The sequence below is a fragment of the Saimiri boliviensis genome, chromosome 2 (genome assembly GCF_048565385.1).
Source record: "Saimiri boliviensis isolate mSaiBol1 chromosome 2, mSaiBol1.pri, whole genome shotgun sequence".
Classification (NCBI taxonomy): domain Eukaryota; kingdom Metazoa; phylum Chordata; class Mammalia; order Primates; family Cebidae; genus Saimiri; species Saimiri boliviensis.
In genome coordinates this window covers 240,408,005-240,429,613 of record NC_133450.1, presented here as the reverse complement: position 1 = coordinate 240,429,613, position 21,609 = coordinate 240,408,005, and the positions used below count along the sequence as shown (strand labels likewise).

Below are 21,609 nucleotides of genomic sequence, written 5' to 3'. Positions count from 1 at the left end.
AGAAAGATTAATCTGGCCAGGTACAATAGCTAACGCCTTTAATCCCAGCACTTTGGGAAGCTGAGGCAGCAGATCACTTGAGGTCAGCAGTTCCAGACTAGCCTGGCCAACATGGTGAAACCCTATCTCTACTAAAAATACAACAATTTAGCAGGGCATGGTGGCACACACCTGTAATCCCAGCTACTCAAGAGGCTGAGGCAGGAGAATTGCTTGACCCTTAGAGGCAGAGGTTTCAGTGAGCTGAGATTGCGCCACTGTACTCCATCCTGGGTGATACAGTGAGACTCCATCTAAAAAAAAAAAAAAAAAAAAAAAAAAGGTCAATTAAAGTTGACCTTTTTCCAAAGAAGATACTCAGATGGCCAATGAGCACATACGATGCTCAACATTATTGGCTATCAGGAAATACAAATCAAAACCACAGTGAGATACCACTTCATACCTACTAAATGGCAACAATGAAAAAAGACAGATAATAACAAATATTAGTGAGGACTTAGAGAAATTGGAACCCTTGTACACTGTTGATAAAATGGTGCTGCTGCTGTGGAAAACAGCCTGGCCGTCCCTCAAAAACTTAAGCATAGAGTGACCCTATAACTGTGCAATTCCATTTCCAGCTAAATAACCAAAAGAAATGAAGAACTTGTACTCAAATATTCATAACAGTATTATTCATCATAGCCCAATATGAAGACAACCCAAATGCCCATCAACAGATGAATGGATAATCAAAATGTATTATATCTATAAAGTAGAATATTAATCAGCCATAAAAAGGAATGCAGTACTGATACTTGCTACGGCGTGGATGAACCTTGAAAACCTTATGCTCAGTGGAAAAAGCTGGACACAAAAGGCCACATACTATATGATTTCATTTATGTGAACTGTCCAGAACCAGCAAATCCATAGAGACAAGAAGTAGAGTTTTTTTTTTGGAGACAGGGTCTCACTCTGTCCCAGGGGTGGAGTTCCATGGCACAGTCATGGCTCACTGCAGCCTTAGCCTACCAGTCTCAAGCAATCCTCCCACCTCGGTCTCCCAAAGTCAGAAGCAGATTAATGGTCGGGGCCTGGGTGGAGGTGGAAAGGGGATTAGGGAGTGACTGCCAGTGTGTATTTAGTTTCTTTTTAGGGTGATTAAAATGTTCTAAAGTTGATTATGGCGTTGGTTACATGACCTTATGAGTATACTAAAAACCACTATATGTGGATTACGTCTCAATTTTTTTAAAAAGGAGAGAGATTTATGGAAATCATTCGATGTTTTCTGCTGTCTCATAACATCCCTGTAGCCTGGTGGGGTCGATCAGTAATTGTCTTGGGGAGAGATGGGAAAAGAAATGAGGGCAGGAGGCAACTCGTGACCTCTGAGGATTAGATGAGACCCACGAGGCCATTTCCAGAGTTGGATGAATGGAAGACATCTCCTTAGGGTCTGTGATATAACAACCTCATGGAATGATAATTTACTCCCAAGAAAACATCCCCCACACACAAGTGTATACACACAAGATTGTGTGTTTTATCCACACCATGCTATACCTCCCATTTTCCTCTTAATAATAGAATCCTGGCCACTCTTTTGTTATCAGCACAGAGAAGTCTTTGTTTTTGTAACTGCTGTGGGTATTCCCAGATTATGAATGTTCCGTTACTAACCATCAAACATTTGTTAACATTGGGCGTCATGATGGTCATTTCTAGTTCCTTGCTTTTCCAAACAGTGCTGTGGTGAATGGTCTCACACTTACTGTTGGATGCACTGCTTGTGAAATGGAAGATCCAAAGAGCACGCTGTGCTGGCAAGACTGAGGAAAGAGCTTCTCTCCCGAGGACTTGTCCTCCTGCGCATCTTGCTGTGTGCTGGGCTGAAAACTAGGCGAGCCCTCCACCCCTGCTGCTGCTATCCTCATGCCTCGGGCCCTGCTGTCCCCCAGCGAGGAGGGAAAAGTCCTTCTCCAGCTCCCACGGGCCATCTGCTCCGTATTGAGTCATCGGATGAGGCGATCCTTCCCATTACCTCAGCACACAGCTCTGCACATGCTGTTAGTGTTCAAAATGGGCTTCGAGCCTCCTCTTGTAAAATGAAGCCGATGTTTATCTGATTCGCCTCTTTCCGGAAGAAGTCGTGATTTTTTTCTTTTATGCAATACAAAAAAAAGTTTTCCATTTTTATTCTTTCTACTTTTGCTTCCAGTAATTTTCAGGTTCTCTGGATTCCTATGTTCTGAATGTGTGTGGCAGACCAACAGCCTGGGTTATGACTGTGTCACTGTGAACACCTTAACCCTGATAGAGGGAGAGGCCCCCGTGAACCCAGCTTATGAGATCAGTCTCGGCACATTGCACAACTCTCCCCTACCCCAAACAGAACACTGTGAAAAGTACAGTCAAGGCCTTGTACTGCTTGGATCCTGTACTCAGAGTTGATTCTGTCTCACAGTGTATGTTTCATACAATTCAGTTAAGCTTCCTCTAAATTATTCTAAATTATTTAGTTTAGTTTTTAAAAAAATCAAAACCACACTTAATGCTGATTTAGCAAGGACAAAGCTATGTAGCAAACCTCTTGACTCCACTGAATGGATGAATGTTTTTCTTCACAGGCTTTAGCTTAAATACATTCCAGGCTATATCATCTCTTAAAACTGTAGATATTCAAGTCAGAAAAGACATTAAAAGTGATTTTGCCGCCAGGCGCAGTTGTTCACGCCTGTAATCCCAGTACTTTGGGAGGCTGAGGTGGGCAGATCGCAACGTCAGGAGATCGAGACCATCCTGGCTAACACAGTGAAACTGCATCTCTACTGAAAAAAAACCAAAAGATTAGCCAGGTGTGGTGGCACACACCTGTAGTCCCAGCTACTCAGGAGGCCGAGGCAGGAGAATCGCGTGAACTCAGGAGGCGGAGGTTGCAGTGAGCCGAGATCGAGCCATTGCATTCCAGCCTGGATGACAGAGTAAGACTCTGTCTCAAAAAAAAAAAAAAAAAAGTGATTTTGCCTAACCTTCCCTGTGCCTGACAGGTGGCTACTCTGCTTCTCTACCTGAGTAGTTCTAGACTTCAGGTCTCATTGCACTAGCAGACAGATTTCCTGTGGGAACAGCCTGATCCTTAGAATGGCCCTTCTCAGACTGGGCTGGAATCTGCTTCCTGCAACATCTGCGCAGTCCGCTTAGCTCTTACCTCCGGAGTTGCACAGAATGCGCCTTGCTCCCACCAAAACAATCCACATTTCTGAAGACTTCTTTCTTTTCCTGACCTATAGGTCACTTTTTTGGGTGAATTTAGCATATATACTGCATGCCTGGGAGAACGCTGACTTTCTTGGGCTTGGTCCTTGGTCGTTCTCTCTGCTGACAGTGATCTTCTCCAAATGCGACAATTGCAGTGAACACAGCCTGCTTTGAGGCTCCGCCCACGAAGCATGGAGTGGAACTGTTACTGCATTCCTGGATATGGAGCATCCAGAAAAGAAAGGGCAAGCGTTCGTCCAGTTGGATTCACTCAGATACATATACCCTGTTTCTTTTTTGTTATTCTTTTAAGAGATGGGTCTTGCTCTCTTGCCTAGGCTGGAGTGCAGTGGTGCAATCAAAGCTCACTGCGGTCTTGAACTTTTGGGTTCAGTGATCCTCCCACCTCAGCCTCTTGAGTGGCTGGGGCTACAGGTGTGCACCACCACATCTGGCTTTTTTTTTTTTAGGTGGAGATGGGGGTCTCGCTTTGTTGCCTAGGCTGGTCTCGAACTCCTGGCCTCAAGGGATCCTCCCACCTTGGCCTCCGGAAATGCTGAGATTACAGGCGTGAGCCACTGCACCCGGCCCCATATTTCATTTTTACATTCAGTATGATAAACCTTGTCATGGCAGTTCTACCATTCCAAGTCCTCTGCATTTTTTTCTCCTTAATAACAGTCTTTGGGTGCTTTTAATATGCCAAACACTATCCTAAGCATTCTTTTTTTTTTTTTTTTTTGAGATGGAGTTTCACTCTTGTTACCCAGGCTGTAGTGCACTGGCGCGATCTTGGCTCACCGCAACCTTCGCCTCCTGGGTTCAGGCAATTCTCCTGCCTTAGCCTCCTGAGTAGCTGGGGTTACAGGCACGCGCCACCATGCCCAGCTAATTTTTGTATTTTTAGTAGAGACGGGGTTTCAACATGTTGACCAGGATGGTCTCGATCTCTTGATCTCATGATCCACCCGCCTCAGCCTCCCAAAGTGCTGGGATTACAGGCTTGAGCCACCGTGCCCGGCCTTTATCCTAAGCATTCTTAATACGTTATCTCTGATTTGATTCCAAAAGTGGCCTTATGAGAGAAGTGCTGGTACTACAGAACCATGTTCCTCCCCATTTGATAGAGAAGGAAGCAGGTACATGGAGATACTAAGCAGTTGGCCATGTCCGCACAGCGAGAAACAGTAGTGCTGGGGTGAAAGCAGAGGCGCATCTGACTCCAGAGCCCAGCTGCCAACTGCTCCTTTCCCAGCTGCCTTCCTCAGTGGGATTCCCATGACATTGGCATTCCTCCTGTTGATCCAGCCCACCATTGTGCTTACCTCATTGGAAGCCACAGCAGTCACCTCCTGCTAGATGTTGTGTTTACAGAAAATTGAATGTACTAAATCTTTTTCATAGGCAAACAGTTAATTTTTACAAAACCTGTTCTCTCTATTAGATATTTTCTTCATATTACTTGGACTCTCAGTTCAGCCTGTGGTTGCTCTTCTTGACTGTGGATGCTGTCAATCAACCAGCTAAACTCCCAGCTGTAGCTCATAGGTAAATCTGTTCAGCCAAGCAATCACCATTCCTTGGGCACAGCCCTAAGGACCTCCGTCCATGTCATAGCAAATAATTTAATCAACACCCCTGGGGGTCTGTTCTTCAGCCTTCCATAAAGCCGTGAAATGACCACCATAGCATGCTCACCACCACATCCATTCTGCTGGCTGCCTTGCAGGAGTCAGGATGCCCCAGTAAGTTTCTGGAATTGGCCCTCAGGATTCCACTGTAACTCCTGTAGTTCATCATTTTGCTCTTCTAAGTGCTCACAAACTCTCTTCAGTAACGTCGTCACAGATTTTGCCCCCCATCTCTTATCTTTGCAAATCAGAATAGCTGTCTGCCTCCATCAGCTTCTTTCTCATTGTGTGACTAGATCCCCCCAGAGATCTGTGATCACATGTATCACAGGTAGAAGCTTTCAGAGCTAGAGCCTGTCCCTCACCTGGGCTTGGAACTGGAAGGAGCCCTGTCCGCTGTAACATGCAGCAGTCCCCACATGGCAAGGCTTGCTCTGCCGTGAGTAGCCTGAAAATCATTCTCCTTGGCAGGAAAGTTGAATCAAAGTGGGAGTCGAATTGTTCTCTTCTTTCTGCCTCCTCTTAAGCACCTGGTCTTCCTTATGCTCCCAACTTCACCTCCAAAGCCCTTTTTCTTGTCCAGGGTCCTCTCCACGAGCTCATCCTGAAGTTTTGCCTTATTGGCAGTCGTTTTACAGCCTCCCAGCTCGCTTTCTGTAGTGTGCGTTTTTCCCTTCTCCAGCCTCCTGCTCATCTTTTGTCCATGTTCTCTGAGAACCACCCTTAGCAGAAACCACCTGTGCAGTCACGTGGGTGTCTTGGCTCTCCATTTTTCTCTTTCTCTTTTGCAAATGTGTCTAGATCATCACTTGCTGTGTTGAATGAGGCAATACAGCACTCAGACTATTGCATTGATCTGTTTCTTATTCTTTCTCCATATGGTGTTTTGTTTCTCAGAGAGGAACTTCTGATACTTCGGCCATTAAAACCTGAGGACATTTTTGGTTTTACATTGATACTCATTGCTTTTCTGAGTTTCGTCTTTCATTTTCCTACCCTGATTATCAAAATGTGCGGTTTCTTTGCATTTTCCACAGTTCTGCTAGCTATAGAGTTTCTCCTTACCACGTTCATTAGCAGCTGATCTGGGACGCTGAGACTTCTTTGGATATCCACCACTGGGTGGTTGCACTATCAGGAAGACAAAATAAACCTTCTTTATTTTCCGGTGGCTCCTGAGGGATCCTCCTTCTGTCTTAAATCATCTTAGCAATTGCCTTTTTCAACACCAGAGGACTATCTTTCTGTGTCTGCTGCAGGCTGATGGTCCCGGTGGGGAAGCCTTTCCTGCTGGGTAGCTGTTAAATCCATTTTGAAAAGCATACAGACAGTCACACCTGCCAAATACCAGCGGCGTTGATACAATACAAATTTATTAGTTAAAGGTTTGTTCACAACCTTTTGTCCCATTTCTTTTGGTAGCACTGCAAATGCTAGTCAGTGGCAAGTGTGCATTATTCACAGTTTATAGATAGGAAAATTGTCACAGAAAACAAACAGTGAATAGAAAATTCCTGTGCTTTCATCATTCTGCCTCCATGTTTTACCCAGAGGTGTCTTCATGGAGCAGTGTATACCGAAGGGCGGCGTGTGTAAGGAAGATGCCCAGACCTAGCTTAGTAGGACTTTACGTGACTCTTGAAATGTGTTGTTTCTTTTATTTATTTATTTATTTGAGACGGAGTTTCACTCTTGTTACCCAGGCTGGAGTGCAATGGCGCAATCTCGGCTCACCGCAACCTCCGCCTCCTGGGTTCAAGCAATTCTCCTGCCTCAGCCTCCTGAGTAGCTGGGATTACAGGCTTGAGCCACCATGCCTAGCTGATTTTTTTGTATTTTTAGTAGAGATGGGGTTTCACCGTGTTGACTGGCATGGTCTCGATCTCTTGACCTCGTGATCCACCTGCCTTGGCCTCCCAAGGTGCTGAGATTACAGGCATGAGCCACCGCACCCAGCTGTTTCTTTTATTTATTTTCTGATGATGATGAGTCAGGGAACAAGCTTAAAGACCAGCCCTTACAGGGTTTGCATTCAAAATCTGCGATCTCACCAAGGGGGAGTACAGGCTACGTTTGTATGTGGTATCTTTAAAACCTTTTCATCTGGGAGTAAGTTTAAACTCCAAGAAGTTACGACAGTAGTAAAGTGAGTTCTGATGTCCCCTCCCCCAGCTTTCCCCAGTGACAGCATCTCAAATGTGTGACTGTGGCGCCAGGTCTTGTTCATGTCTTTGCCTGTCAGAGGAAAGTTTAGCTGATGCTACCGGCACCTCAGTCAGAACACAGTATTATTGTAATAGCCCCATTTACACTGCACTACTGAATGCCAGGAGGAGCTCTGGCTGAGTGCTCTGGTGCCACACAGCCCTGGGAGCTGCTCCGGTGACTCTCACTGTCCTCTTTTCACAGATGAGGGAGCTGGGCTGTGTGGGGCTCATGCTCAAGATCACGTGGCAGTGGAGAGACTTGGGTCCAAGCCCTCACCCAGTGTGTCACTGCTGCTTCCCCTGCGGGTCTCACCTGTGCATCTCAGGCTCAGATCAGTACTGTCAGGCCAGTCTCTACACAAGGGTCAGATTTCACTTCCTCCATTATTGCAGGGTGAGTGAGGCCCTGCTCTCAAAGCTGTCAGACCTGGTGGGGCAGCTGCGACTAACAGAAACACTGAGATGTTGAGATGCTAATGAATTCCCTTCTGACTAATGTCTGAGATGCTTAGTCCCTAGCTCAGGCGTGGCAGCAGCAAGTTTTCAGATAAAGATCTCTCGTGGCTGTCATGCTGACTGCCAGGAGTGTGAGAGAAAGAGGGCTGGTGGAGGGCCTATCTGGACGGGGGCAGAGCAGCAGGTGGGTGTTCAGACCCAGCTGACAGGTCAAGAGAACTGTTCAGAGGCATTTCCCCAAATCCCACCCTTGGGGTTATCCTGCAGGATTGGTTCTTTCTTCAGGAGCCCCGATTCCAAATCAAATCATTATGTATCAAATATCACTGCCACCTGCCCACCCTTTAAATATCCGCATCGCCTCTGTGGTTGCGGTGGAAAAGGAGGGCGTGGAGAGGGAAAGGGCGCGTCAATCTCAGTTGTTGCATTTGGTGCCAGGTACAGCAAGAACCAAGGGCATCTGAGCCCAGATGACCTTGGTAAGTTGATCTCTCACATTCCATGTGTTCCAGCCAAAGAAATAAACACTGGAGTGTAATATCTGAGAGATGTTGAACCCTTTTGCTTTTATGGAATGCTTCCTTGTGACCTGAGTCTCATCACAGACTTCACAGGTGAAGAAGCTGAGCTTCAGGGAGGGTAAGCAGTTCATCTAAGGTTCTCCACTTCGTACTTGGCACAGCCAAGATGGGGACCTGGATCTTGGGGAGGCCCCAGATTGTAGCAAGGACTTTGGTAGTCTGTGGACCTGGGTTCTTGCTCTGCCACTAACCAGTTTCGCAGTCTTCATTAGGACTCACTTTCTTTTTTTTTTTTTTTTTTTTTTTTTGAGACAGAATTTGGCTCTTGTTACCCAGGCTGGAGTGCAATGGCGCGATCTCAGCTCACTGCAACCTCCGCCTCCTGGGTTCAGGCAATTCTCCTGCCTCAGCCTCCTGAGTAGCTGGGATTACAGGCACGCACCACCATGCCCAGCTAATTTTTTGTATTTTTAGTAGAGACGGGGTTTCACCATGTTGACCAGGATGGTCTCGATCTCTTGACCTCGTGATTCACCGGCCTCGGCCTCCCAAAGTGCTGGGATTACAGGCTTGAGCCACCGCGCCCGGCAGGACTCACTTTCTTTAGCTTTTAAATGGCAATCATCAAGATGTGGCCTCATCAGGATGTTACGAGGGTTGAGGGCGTGATGCATAATAAGAGCTTAGCAGAGTACTTGGCACAGAGGATAACCAGGAAACGCTGGCCGTTAGTACTAGTCCAGTTAGAAACTAATCTGGCTACAGTTAATGCAACAATAAAACAATGGTTGACTTGAACAAATGATAGTTATTTTTCATACACAGTAAGAAGTCAGAAGGCAGGCGGTCTCAGGCTGCCCAAGAGCAGAGGCTGTTTGTCTTCCTTCAGTCCATTCTGCTCTCCACAGAACACTGCTTTGCTGCCTCGTGGCGGCAGCATGGCCATCGCGGCTCCATCCACCGTGCTTGTGGGGAAGAGATGCGGTAGCTGTCATATTTTCCTCCTTTGTAAAGAAAGCAAGAGCTTTCCCAGAACCCCACCTCAGTATGCAAACACAGCAGACACCTGCTTTTGTCTTTTTGGCCTGGACTAAGTGCCCTGGCTGTCCACAGCTGTAAGGGATACTTGGAAAATGACCAGTAGCTTTTTAGATTCGGTGGTACAAGTGGCAAGGAAGAAGGCAAATGAGAATGGGAGCCGACCGACCAGTTGGATTGGCCACAGCCCGTCCTGCCTCTCACATTGTCATTTAAAAAATTTTTCACTGGTCCTCAGATGCACAGGGCTTAGTTGATCCTAGTTATGTGCTTGCTTGTGGCACGTGAGCGCAACGTTCCTTTGTAGCCTGCCATTCCTTCTCACAAGTGTGTGCTGTTTCATGTACATGCAGCTCTTAAGTTTTTAAATGAAACATAACATAGGTACGCTAAAGTGCACAAGTCTTTGATAGGTAAGTTCAAAGGATTTTTATGATTTATCCCCATGAAAGTACATTCAAATCAAGCTATAAAACATTCCCAGCATCTCAGAAACCTATTTTTCCACCCTCTGTTAGTACTCTCGCCCAAAGGTAACCATTATTCTGATCTCTGTCCGCATAGGTCAGTTTTGCCTGTTCTTGGATTTCATTGAAATGGACTCATACATTTGTATGTGCACTCGTGGGCCTGACTTCTTTGGCTACCTGTGAGAGTCATCTGTGTTACTCTGTGTGGTTGTAGTTCATCTGCTTTCTCCCATACTTTGTCTCTCTGCAAAGACCTGGGATTAGTAGCATTGTGAGACCCAGAGTAGCACAGAGATGGACGTTTCCTGTTTCCATTCATGGAGTGTCTTTTCCTCCTAGAAACCACCTCCTCTGGTTTCTTGCAAAGCTTGCCTGTGCACTGCCCTCTCCAGCACCAAGCTGCTGTCAAAGGAATCTCTCGGGGACTTGTATGTTGCCTTTTAATGCTGTCAGCATCAGATAATTTTCTTGAGCACTTCTTCACTTGGAGAGGACGGAAGAAGAGAGTTAGAGAGGAATGCTTTTGGGAAGGACATTTTTAGGCAAAGGAAAAAAACAGCAACTGAAGGCGTTATTGGGAACTGGCGCCTGGAAGCCAGCCTTCTGAACAGAGATTTATCATTCTTCTGTGTTCCTGCCCTTCGAGCAGTCTAGATTCAGGGCTCAAGGGCAAAAAAGACGCATGGCAGCTCTGCCTGTCTTGGGGCTGGGCAACCTAGTTTGAGTTCAGACTGACTCTTGAGAAGTCTTCCTTCCCCCAGACAGCAGGTGATGGGCTTTCCTTATCAGAGCTAGTGTGGCTTTCTTACATTGCACTGCAGGACTAACTTGAGAGCGGTGAAAAAAGCTGATTCTTTTCAGGAGAGTCTTAAATGAAGACGAAATGGATTAGTTATTCTTACAAGTGTGGGCATGTAGGTAAGTCAGGGATCAAGTAGAAAAATGAGAAGTATGCGGTTAGCTCTGATGGTTTTCATCAACGTCTTTCCTTTAGGTATCTGCTGATTCTGTGCCTTGTGTCTGCTGGGATAATGCCCCTGAATATTCATCTAAGATGTAGATCCTGTGTGCTAAAATGGAAGATTTTATTAAGTTTATTAGGTCATTTCTGTATCCCTGACCCTTGCTGGGGACTTGGCAATTTATTATTTCAGTTATTTTCCACGGGGTCTGGAAAGGTGGCTAGGATTATTCCCATTTTGCAAGTGAGTAAATGAGAGTTAGAGACTTTAAGTAACCTGCTAGTAAGTAACAGGTAGAGTAAGAAGTAAGGCTGATAGTCTAAACTAGGTCTCATATTCCAAAGGCTACGTAGCTTCTGCACCACCATGCTACCTTTTAAAATAACCCCTTGCCTTTCTAATACACCAGCCCTCTCATGGTTCCTTGACTTCCCTCGCCTCACCACAGTGCTCCTCAGTGTTAATCTAGTGAGTGGCTGGTTTTAGAACAGCCGAAAGCTGCACATACCTCCTCACTTATTTTTATTTTAGCTAGCTGTTGAAGCTACACTGTAACACTGCACAAATCTTTACTGGATGGTTCAAAGGATCTGTTATATTTTATTTAAGATGTTTAAAACTTTAAGTAAAATTTAAATTTTGTAAAATATGTAAAACCATAGAGCATAGTGGAAAAGACCTTGATGGATAATAAGAAGTCACTGGTTTTAGTCCTAATGTCACTAGAAATCAAAACAAGGCATAATGCTGGGCATGGTGGCTCATGCCTATAATCCCAACACTTTGGGAGGCTGAGGCAGGTGGATCACTTGAGCTCAAGAGTTTGAGACCAGCCTGGCCAACATGGTGAAACCCCATCTCTATAAAAAATACAAAAATTAGCAGAGTATGGTGGAAGGCTCCTGTAATCCCAGCTGCTTGAGAGGCTGAGGAAGGAGGATAATTTGAGCTCAGGAGGCAGAGGTTGCAGTGAGCCGAGGTTGCAGTGAGCCAAGATTGCACCATTGCTCTCCAACCTGGGTGAAGGGAGTGAAACCCTTACTCAAAAAAAAAAAAAAAGGCCTAAGACCTTGAGTGGACCATGTCTGTCCAATCTTTTGACTTCCCTGGGCCACACTGCAAGAAGAAGAATTGTGTTGGGCCCTATATAAAATATACTAACACTAATGACTGCTGATAAGCTGAGAAACATTGCCAAAAAAAAAATCTCATGATGTTTTAAGAAGTTTACAAATTTGTGTTGGGTCACATTCAAAGCCCTCTTGGGCTACATGTGGCCTGCAGGCTGTGGGTTGGACAAACTTAGTGTAGACTTAATGTCTGCGTGCCTCAGTTTACCTCATGTGTGAAACGAAGTTGAAGTATGTGATTATTGATGTCCCCACCCGTTCCAAAAACATGAGCTTCTATGACCTTTTTGATTTCGTTTTTGTGATTCTAATATGGTTGGAAAGTACAAAGATTCATTAAAAGAGCCTTAACTGCTAAATGTAACAGAGAAGTGGGTAACGTTGGGACTTTCAGAATTTCTTGAAACCTGTGCAAGCTCTTTACTTTTCCAAGTAAAGCTGCATTTCCCATTGCATTTCCCAGTCCGTCATCCAAAAAGAGTGTATGTTCTTAGATAATTCATAGCGGAGCTTAGATCCCTTGAGGGTCTAATAGGCTTTAATTTTGGATAAATTGATGTAAAATATTTGCCAGTAGCCAACTTCACGTTCCCAACGCAAATGTAAATCCCTCCTTATTCAGTAGATGAGCATGCAATACAAACTGTTCTAAATTACACCTGGTACTATTGAATAGACTCAGGATGATACTGAGCAACTCTGAAAGTAAGAAATAAAATGCTATTATGGCCTAATTACTTAAAAATGTGCTATATTTAAAAAAATGGTTACTGAATCGTTTTAGACCCAGTAAAGACAAAACTGGCCACACAAGTGACTCAGGGGCATCTGTTATCAAGCATGGACTCAATCCGGAGAAGATCTTCTTGCAAGTCCATTATTTAAAGGTAAGTGCATCTCAGTGGCAGAAGCCAGTTACTGTGGTGCAGCATTTTTTAGGCTCTACAATTAAATAATGGTTTTTAGTAACATGACTGAGGCGAAAATATTATAATGACATCTGACTGGCCAGATATCTGAGTGTTCAGTAATTAAAGCACTTTATACCCAAAAAAGGAGACCATGTTAGGAAAGACTGAATGAAAGAAAGCTGAAATATTCCCTGCCCTGTACCTCTGTTCTCCCCGCTTGAGGAGCTGAACTCTCACACTGTTGTCAGGTTCCTACCAAAAGACATGGGTGAGAGGCTGGACGCGTTGGCTGACGCCTGTAATCCCAGCACTTTGGGAGGCCGAGACGGGTGGATCACGAGGTCAAGAGATTGAGACCATCCTGGTCAACATGGTGAAACCCCGTCTCTACTAAAAATACAAAAATTAGCTGGGCATGGTGGCGCGTGCCTGTAATCCCAGCTACTCGGGAGGCTGAGGCAGGAGAATTGCCTGAACCCAGGAGGCGGAGGTTGCGGTGAGCCGAGATCGTGCCATTGCACTCCAGCCTGGGTAACAAGAGCCAAACTGTGTCTCAAAAAAAAAAAAAAAAAAAAAGACATGGGTGAGAAGAAAGTCTGTTCCATTGTAAAGGCCTTTCCTGGTAGCCGGAGCAGAGAAGAGCTGGGTCTCTCTTCGCTTTTCGTCTGCGATGGCCATCCAGGCTTCAGGTGAACCAAGTCTAAACAGAAATGATGACGGTGTTAACAAAGTAACTGAGAAGTAATTAATTTCCGTGCCAAGCCTTCCTGTGAAAATGCGAAGGGCAGCGGGGGACAGGTAGGACAGCACCTTCTGATGCGCCAGCGCACTGTGGGCTAGTTTGGGATGACTAAGCATTTTTTGATGAACTCGTGGCAGGTTTCTTTCTCTCTCTCTTTTTTCTTTCTTCCAGGGCTACTTCCTTCTTCGGTTTCTTGCCAAAAGACTTGGAGATGAAACGTATTTTTCGTTTTTAAGAAAATTTGTGCACACATTTCACGGACAGCTGATTCTTTCCCAGGTAATTTACGGGTCCTCATGAGTCCATGAGATATGATTGGAGGGGGTATGGCACGTGAAGATTAGATTATGTCAGTATTAAAGAGTAGGGAAAAGATTTCCCACTTAATGCAGTAGGAAAAATAAGAAGTTAATGAAATAGACACAGAGAAAATGTTGCTTCAGGGAAGGTGATCTTTCTGTAGTTCTGAGATAAACGGTAACCCAAAGCTGTCTTGTACACAGTAATGTGGATAGTTTAAGTGGCCTTAAAAACAAAAATTAAACAGTCCTGCTGTTCCCTTTACCTGGACTTATCTTTGCAAGACTGCCTCCTTCTTATCTTCTGGTCTTAGTTTGAATGCCACAGCCTCCAAGTCAGCTGGCTGCAGAGATGTGCGTCCAGGCCAACATGTCCCACCCCTTTGCCCTTTCCATTGTCTTGCCATTGACTGTAATTATATTTTCATTATGGGACTATTTGTTTCTTTTCTCTCTCCTTCACTCTATGTATATGCCCAACAAGGCCAGACTATACTGTTTTACCAGTGCTTAGCACATGATTGGCACACAGTAGATACTCCATAAATATTTGATCGATAGATTAATAACAACATACACTGAAATATGCAGGCAGCCTGGCCACAAAACTGTCAGAGACCCTGTCAGCTCGTATGGGTATGGGGCCAAGCAGTACACAGCAAGGAAGTTAACAAAGATTGGGAGGCCCTGAAAATGACACTCATAACTAATAGAAAATAGGTGATGCATCCTTAGCATAGATTGGACTAATGGATCTTTTTCATATTTGAAATTGTGCTCATATACAGCTGTGAGTCACATTATCTACAATGTTAGATGTAAAGAATGTGCACGTTGTCACTTGAACACAGATGGAAGAATAGCATGAGCGTAACAAGACCGGATGGCTGTTCCTCTGTGTTCTTTTCGTTTTAGTATTGGGTGTGGGGAAAATCCTTCCTAAGCCTATATTTGGAAAGGCAATTTGAAAACTGGTTCAGAAGTCTTACATGCTTGGTTGACTGATTAGTCCAGATTCCTACTGCTTGAACCACTTCTCACCAAGAGTCTGCAGCAGTGTGCATTGTATTTATCATGACTTCGGAGGTTCTGATTTTCACTTCCCATGGAACTCTTACTGCTCTCTTAACCAAACTGTTTACTTTTCATTTGCTTCTCTCTCTCTCTCTCTCTCTCTCTCTCTCTCTCTCTCTCTCTCTCTTTTTTTGAGACAAATTCTCATTCTGTCACCTATGCTGGAGTGCAATGGTGCAATCTTGGCTCACTGCAACCTCCACCTCCTGGGTTCAAGTGATTCTCCCACCTCAGCCTCCCAAGTAGCTGGGATTACAAGCATGTGCCACCACACCCTGCTAATTTTTGTATTTTTAGTAGAGATGGGGTTTTACTATGTTGGCCGGGCTGGTCTCAAACTCCTGACCTCAGGTGAACTGCCCGCCTTGGCATCCCAAAGTCCTGGGATTACAAGTGTGAGCCGCCTGTTTATCTCTTTTGAATGATTACATTGTTGTTTTTGCATAGCAACTTCATTGAGATAAAATTCCTTTACCATCAAGTTAACCCATTGAACATCCACAAGTCGGGGGTTTTTGGTATATTCACAAGGTTGTTCAACCATCATCATTATCTAATTTTAGTACATATTCACCAAACCCAGAAGAAATTATTAGCAGTCATTTCCCCATTTTTCCTGCCCCATTACGTAACCACTAATCTGTTTTCTGTCTCTGTGGATTCACCTATTCTAGACATTTCATATAAAAGAATCATATGCTGGCCAGGTGTGGTGGCTCATGCCTGTAATCCCAGCACTTTGGAAGGCCGAAGTGGGTGGATCACAAAGTCAGGAGATCAAGATCATCCTGGCTAACGTGGTGAAACCTTGTCTCTACTAAAAATACAAAAAATTAGCCATGCATGGTAGCAGGCATCTGTAGCCCCAGCTACTCCGGAGGCTGAGGCAGGAGAATCACTGGAACTCAGGAGATGGAGGTTGCAGTGAGCTGAGATTGCACCACTGCATTCTAGCCTGGGCAGCAGAGCTTTCTTTTTTTTTTTTTTTTTGAGACAGAGCCTCACCGTGTTGCCCCAGCTGGATGCAGTGGCATGATCTTAGCTCACTGCAACTTCCACCTCCTGGATTCAGGCGATTCTCCTGCCTCAGCCTCCCGAGTAGCTGTGATTACAGGCATGCACTACAATGCCTGGCTAATTGTCTTTATCTTTATAGTAGAGACAGGGTTTCACCATATTGGCCAGGCTGGTCTTGAATGCTGACCTCGTGATCTGCCCAACTTCGCCTCCCAATGTGTCTGGCTTTCTTAACATAATGTTTTCAAGGTTCATGTAACATGTATCAGTACTTTATTCCCTTTTTATTTTCATTTTTATCTAATTGTGATTAAATATACATAAAACTTTAAGTTCACAGTTCAGTGGCATTAAGTACATTCACATTTTTGTGCAATCATTACCACCATCTGTCTCTCGTACCATTAGTATGTCATCATGATAACCCTCCATTCTCTCCTCCCTCAGCCTCAGCAACCACCATTCCACTTTCTGTCTCTATGAATTTGACTCCTCTAGGTACCTCATGTGAGTGGAACCACATAGTATCTGTCATTTTGTATGTGGCTTACTCTACTTAGCATAATGTCTTCAGAGGTCAACCCTGTTGCAGCGTGTCTCAGGATTTCCTTCTGTCTTAAGGCTGAATGCTCCGTTGTGTGTCTATACCACATTTTGTTTACCCATTAATTCTTTCCTGAACATTTGCATTTTTTCCATCTTTTGGCTGTTGTGAATAATGCTGCTATGAATATTAGCGTATAAAATATCTGTTCAAGTCCCTGCTTTCAGTTATTTTCAGTATATACCCAGAAGTGGAATTGCTGGGTTATACAATAATTCTATGTTTAGCTTTTTGAAGAATTGCCATACTGTTTCCACACTGGCTGCGACATTTTACATTCCCACCGGAAATGCACAAGGGTTCCAGTTTCTTCACACACTTGCCAACACTTAATGCCCTCTGGATTTTTTTATTATATGGTTTTGATGTGTATTCCTGTGATGGCTGATGATGTTGAGCATTTTTTATGTGCTTATGGGCCATTTCTTCTTTAGAGAAATATTTATTCAAATTATTTGCCCATTTTAAAATTTTGGTGATTTGTCTTTTATTATTGAGTTGTAAGAGTTCTTTATATATTTTGGATATAAGTCCCTTATCAGATACATGATTTCCAAATATTTTGCTTTACGTTTTGTGTGTTTACTGTCTTGATGGTGTCCTTTATAGCACAAAAGTTTTTAATTTTGATGAAGTCCAATATATCTATTTTCTCTTTGGTTTATTGTGCTGTAAGTTTTATAACCGAGAAACTGTGTTAAAGGTCACAAAGATTCACTCTTACGGGTTTTTTTCTAAGAGTTTTATCACGTTACCTCTTACATTTAGTCCTTTGATCTGCTTTGAATTAATTTCTATATATGTTGTGAGGATGACAGTGCAACTTCATGTTTTTTTTGCATGTGAATATCCACTTGTCAATTTGTTAAAAAGACTATTCTTTCCCTCCATTGAATTGTCTTGGTACCCTTGCCAAAAATCAGTTGACCATTAATGTAAGCATTTACTTCTGGACTCTCAATTCAATTCCATTAGTGATTATTTCTATTTTTGTGCTAGTATCATATTGTCTTGATTACTGTAGCTTTGCATTAAGTTTGGAAATTATTGTTTTTCTAACTGGCATGTACTCTATAAAAAATTGTAAGCAATGCAGAAAAGTTCAAAGAATGTGAAACATTACTCAAAATCCCACCACCCAGAAATACCTATAATTAATCTTATATAAATAACATTCCAGAAATTATACTATTTATCTCTATCTGTATGTTATATATGATGTACATACATGTATCTGTGTATGTATGTATGTGTGGTAAATGCGTGTGTACAGACATAGATGTCACTGGGCAGAAATACTTTTATAAAAATAGGATTATATGTGTGTTTTTTTTGTTTTGTTTTGTTTTGTTTTTTGAGACGGAGTTTCGCTCTTGTTACCCAGGCTGGAGTGCAGTGGCGTGATCTCGGCTCACCGCAGCCTCTGCCTTCTGGGTTCAGGCAATTCTCCTGCCTCAGCCTCCTGAGTAGCTGGGATTACAGGCACGCGCCACCATGCCCAGCTAATTTTTTGTATTTTTAGTAGAGACAGGGTTTCACCATGTTGACCAGGATGGTCTCAATCTCTTGACCTCGTGATCCACCCGCCTCGGCCTCCCAAAGTGCTGGGATTACAGGCTTGAGCCACCGCACCCGGCCATATGTGTGTTTTAATGAAATGTTTTAAATTTTCTTTTACTTGAATTTAATGAGTGAAAAGGCAACTAAAGTGGAGATAACTCCCCAAACTTAAGATAAATGTAAGAAAGATCATTTTCTAAAACAATCTTCTATGGTTAAGAAACATTATTATAAAATAATTAAGAGGTTCAAATTATTTTTTCCCTTTTCCTATATATTTTATTTTTAGAAAACATCAGTTTATTCACTACTGTAAAAGATGAGGAGTTGGCCGGGCATTGTAGCTCATGCCTGTAATCCCAGCACTTTGGGAGGCCAAGGCAGGCGGATCACAAGGTCAGGAGTTCGAGATCAGCCTGGCCAACATGGCAAAACCCATCTCTACTAAAAATACAAAAATTAGCTGGGTGTGGTGGTGCACACCTGTAATCCTAGCTACTCAGGAGGCTGAGGCAGGAGAATAGTTTGAACCCGGGAAGTGGAGGTTGCAGTGAGCTGAGATCGAGTCACTGCACTCCAGCCTGGGACAGAGTAAGACTTAGTCTCAAAAATGAAACAAAACAAAAAAAAGATGAGGAATTAAGTGGTTGTGTACTTTAACTACTTTCCCCTTAATTCTAAATTTTTCCTAGTTATTATTCTTATATATTAAGGTATATTTCATTTACAAAATGTACTATAATTTTCACAGTTGTATATACTTGGCTTGTTAGAAGATGTCAGTTTTTACCACCAGTTATTTTATTTTTTTTAAAAAAAATGAATATTTTATTTTGATTCAGCTCTTTGCTGGCTGAATTTCTTTTCTTTTCTTTTTTTTTTGAGACGGAGTTTCGCTCCTGTTACCCAGGCTGGAGTGCAATGGCGCGATCTCGGCTCACCGCAACCTCTGCCTCCCGGGTTCAGGCAATTCTCCTGCCTCAGCCTCCTGAGTAGCTGGGATTACAGGCACGCGCCACCATGTCCAGCTAATGTTTTGTATTTTTGGTAGAGACGGGGTTTCACCATGTTGACCAGGATGGTCTCGATCTCTTGACCTCGTGATCCACCCGCCTTGGCCTCCCAAAGTGCTGGGATTACAGGCGTGAGCCACCGCGCCCGGCTGCTGGCTGAATTTCATTATCAAATTTGTGTTCAAGTTGCAGATTCACATGCTCTGTGATTTCTGAGTTCTTACTGATTAAGAATGCTTGCCTGTTGTCTTTATATTTGAATTATAAACTGACTGGATGTGATATTCTTGGGTCACATTTTCATGTCCTTACAACTTTTAGACGTCGCTCAACTGCTTTCTGGCATTAAATCCTGCTGTGAAAACTTTTGCAATCATCCTACTTTCCCCCCTTTATAATACTTAGATAACAGAAGAATTCTTTCCTTATCTTTCAAGTCTAGTAATTTAATCAGAAAATGGCTTGGTGTCTGTGGTTTCATACCATTAGTCCTAGATTTTCTTCTTCCTTCGTTAAACGAATATGTCTTAATTGTATTTTTGAATTCATTTTTTCCCCTTGCAGGGTTCTGGATTTCAAGGTTTCCAGTTATCCTTGTCTTCTATATCAGTCATTTTCCAATTGCATTTATCATTTTCTTCTTCATGACCTGTGGTAATTCCAAGCAACCTCTTTACTATTAATGTTATTTTCTTTAATGTCTGTTCTTTTCCTTGCTATTTCTATTTTATTAGTGCTCCTATACTGGTCCTTAATTTATTCTCTTTGCCATGAAGTCTCTAGGTTCATCTCATTTTGTTGTCTTGTCAACTTATCTTTGAGCTTTCATCTTACCGAACTTATGGTCTTATTTTTTCTGTAGTTGTTAATTTATTTTATAGTACAAAGTATTCACAGAGCATTTTCTTCTACTCCTTGAATTATGTTTTCTTCAGGGTGGGATTCCTTGTCTTTCATGTGTTACGCTGCTTTCTCTTTTTATGTGAGTTGTTATTGTGTTAGTTTGCATGGTTGCCATACGTTTCTTCTTGCTCATTCTCAGCATGGGTAGCACTCTCCTGACCTTTCATTTGTTCTCATGTGTATTGGAACATTATCTTTGATTCCTTTTCCAACTTACCCTATGCCCGTTTTTCTTTCCCTCTGAGCTACAGTTTGAAACTTGGATGTTATGTACGGAGTGGAGGAGAGAAGCTCCAGTGGAGTGTACAGCCTTTGTTGGGAACATTTGGCTGTGCCGCTCTTGAAGACTTAAGTGTCCCCTGCCAAGATTCCTGTGACCTAATATGGGTGTAGCTTTTTCCCACTGCAGGTATCCTCTCCATTAATATTGTTCCTCTAATTTAGCGTAGAGCCCTAGAGCATGACCAGTTCATCAAAGAGTTGTTTAATTCCCATGTTTTGCTCCTCTCTTGCCAGCAAGCACTTCCAGCCCCTCCACAGGAAGAAAAGAAGAAAGATAAAAATATTACTATTTTTTCCCAAATATGTGGATATTTGTGAGAATTTGCAGGGTTTGGGTAGTTCCCAGTATTAGTACTGCTAAGCATGAGGCTGGGCGTAGAAGCTGTGTTTGAATCTTAGATTTCTTTCTTAGTTGTGTCTTTTTGAAGTTTATGCCATGAGGCTGTCCTTGTTTGAATGCTACTGGTCAAGTTGTTATTGCTTTTGAAAAAACGTTTGTGTTTTTATTTAAATTGCTAGTTAGTTATTGATAACGAAGGTCTGTGATCCAGTTTCTTTACTCAGAAGTCGCTATAGTTCTTCCCTTTCCAATTTACTTCTTAATCCTTTCCCTTCCAAACACCTCCCAGTCCAGCATTTCAATATTATCGTCTTTCTAGCCCCCACTAAAAGCCCTCTCTTGAGTGTAACAGTGACTTCTTGACAATTTCATTTCCTCTCAGTTCTCACCCTGACAATCCTGTCCTTCCTTCAATATTTTGTTTTGCCTCTACTACCTCCCTCCCCTTCCTTATGAACATGATAATTATTCATAAAGTATTTGACAGAAATGGCTAGCCCCATGTAATAGTCAAGCCGGTGTCAGTTTAGCCAGTAGAATCTACACATACCTGCTTTTTGCTGAATACTGTCACCAGACTGAAAATAGTTACCAAATTAGCCATGTTCCAAAATCAGTGTTAGTTTTTAAGAAATGTGTAGTGCTTAATTTTGTGTTATCAGGTGTTAATCAAAACAGGCTATATAGGATGGACCTGATTGGCATATCAATTATTAGGCGAGTAGGTTCCAGATAGAATTTCATCCCAGCCCCTTCATAAAACAATAGATTTTTGGGGTGGGGGTGGGCTTTGGTTTTAATTTGTTTTCAGGCATACCACAGGGGTGACAAACTGGGACCCCTACTATTTGTTGCTAGCTAACTTTGTCAAATGACCCTAGAATTGGCTGTGAAAAAAAAGTCCTCCTTGTCCAAATATGATTTGTAAGTTGCTTTCACAAAACTGCCAACCCACTGAAGGAAAGAAAGAAGACGGATGAAAGAATTCAAAGAAGTGGTGCAGCAAGGAATAATCATTTTTCTTTTTCCTTTTGCTGTCGAAAGTGGAAAAAAGCTTCTGTCATAAGTGCACCCTAGAGGTATATGCCAATTTATGAAAAGAACCAGGAAAACTAGTGTTTCACTGTTAAAGATGGAATCTATGACAGGAGTAAGAAGGGCCAGTAGGTTCATTCCACTGAAAGATCGTGCAGAGACTGCTTG

General features: G+C 43.1%; 1 protein-coding gene across 29 annotated transcripts in view; it reads left to right on the top strand.

The window, feature by feature from the left end:
- AOPEP (aminopeptidase O (putative)) overlaps positions 1-21,609 on the top strand; it is a 375,128-nt gene that overhangs the window by 231,043 nt on the left and 122,476 nt on the right. For all 29 annotated transcript variants that reach the window (XR_012516704.1, XR_012516705.1, XM_039474659.2 and 26 more), the window contains 2 exons: positions 12,446-12,548; positions 13,486-13,593. Coding sequence is in view for 27 of the 29 variants with exons in the window: in XM_039474659.2 (XP_039330593.1) it covers positions 12,446-12,548; positions 13,486-13,593 (211 nt within the window). In the remaining 2 variants the exon portion in view is untranslated. The remainder of the gene's footprint in view (positions 1-12,445; positions 12,549-13,485; positions 13,594-21,609) is intronic.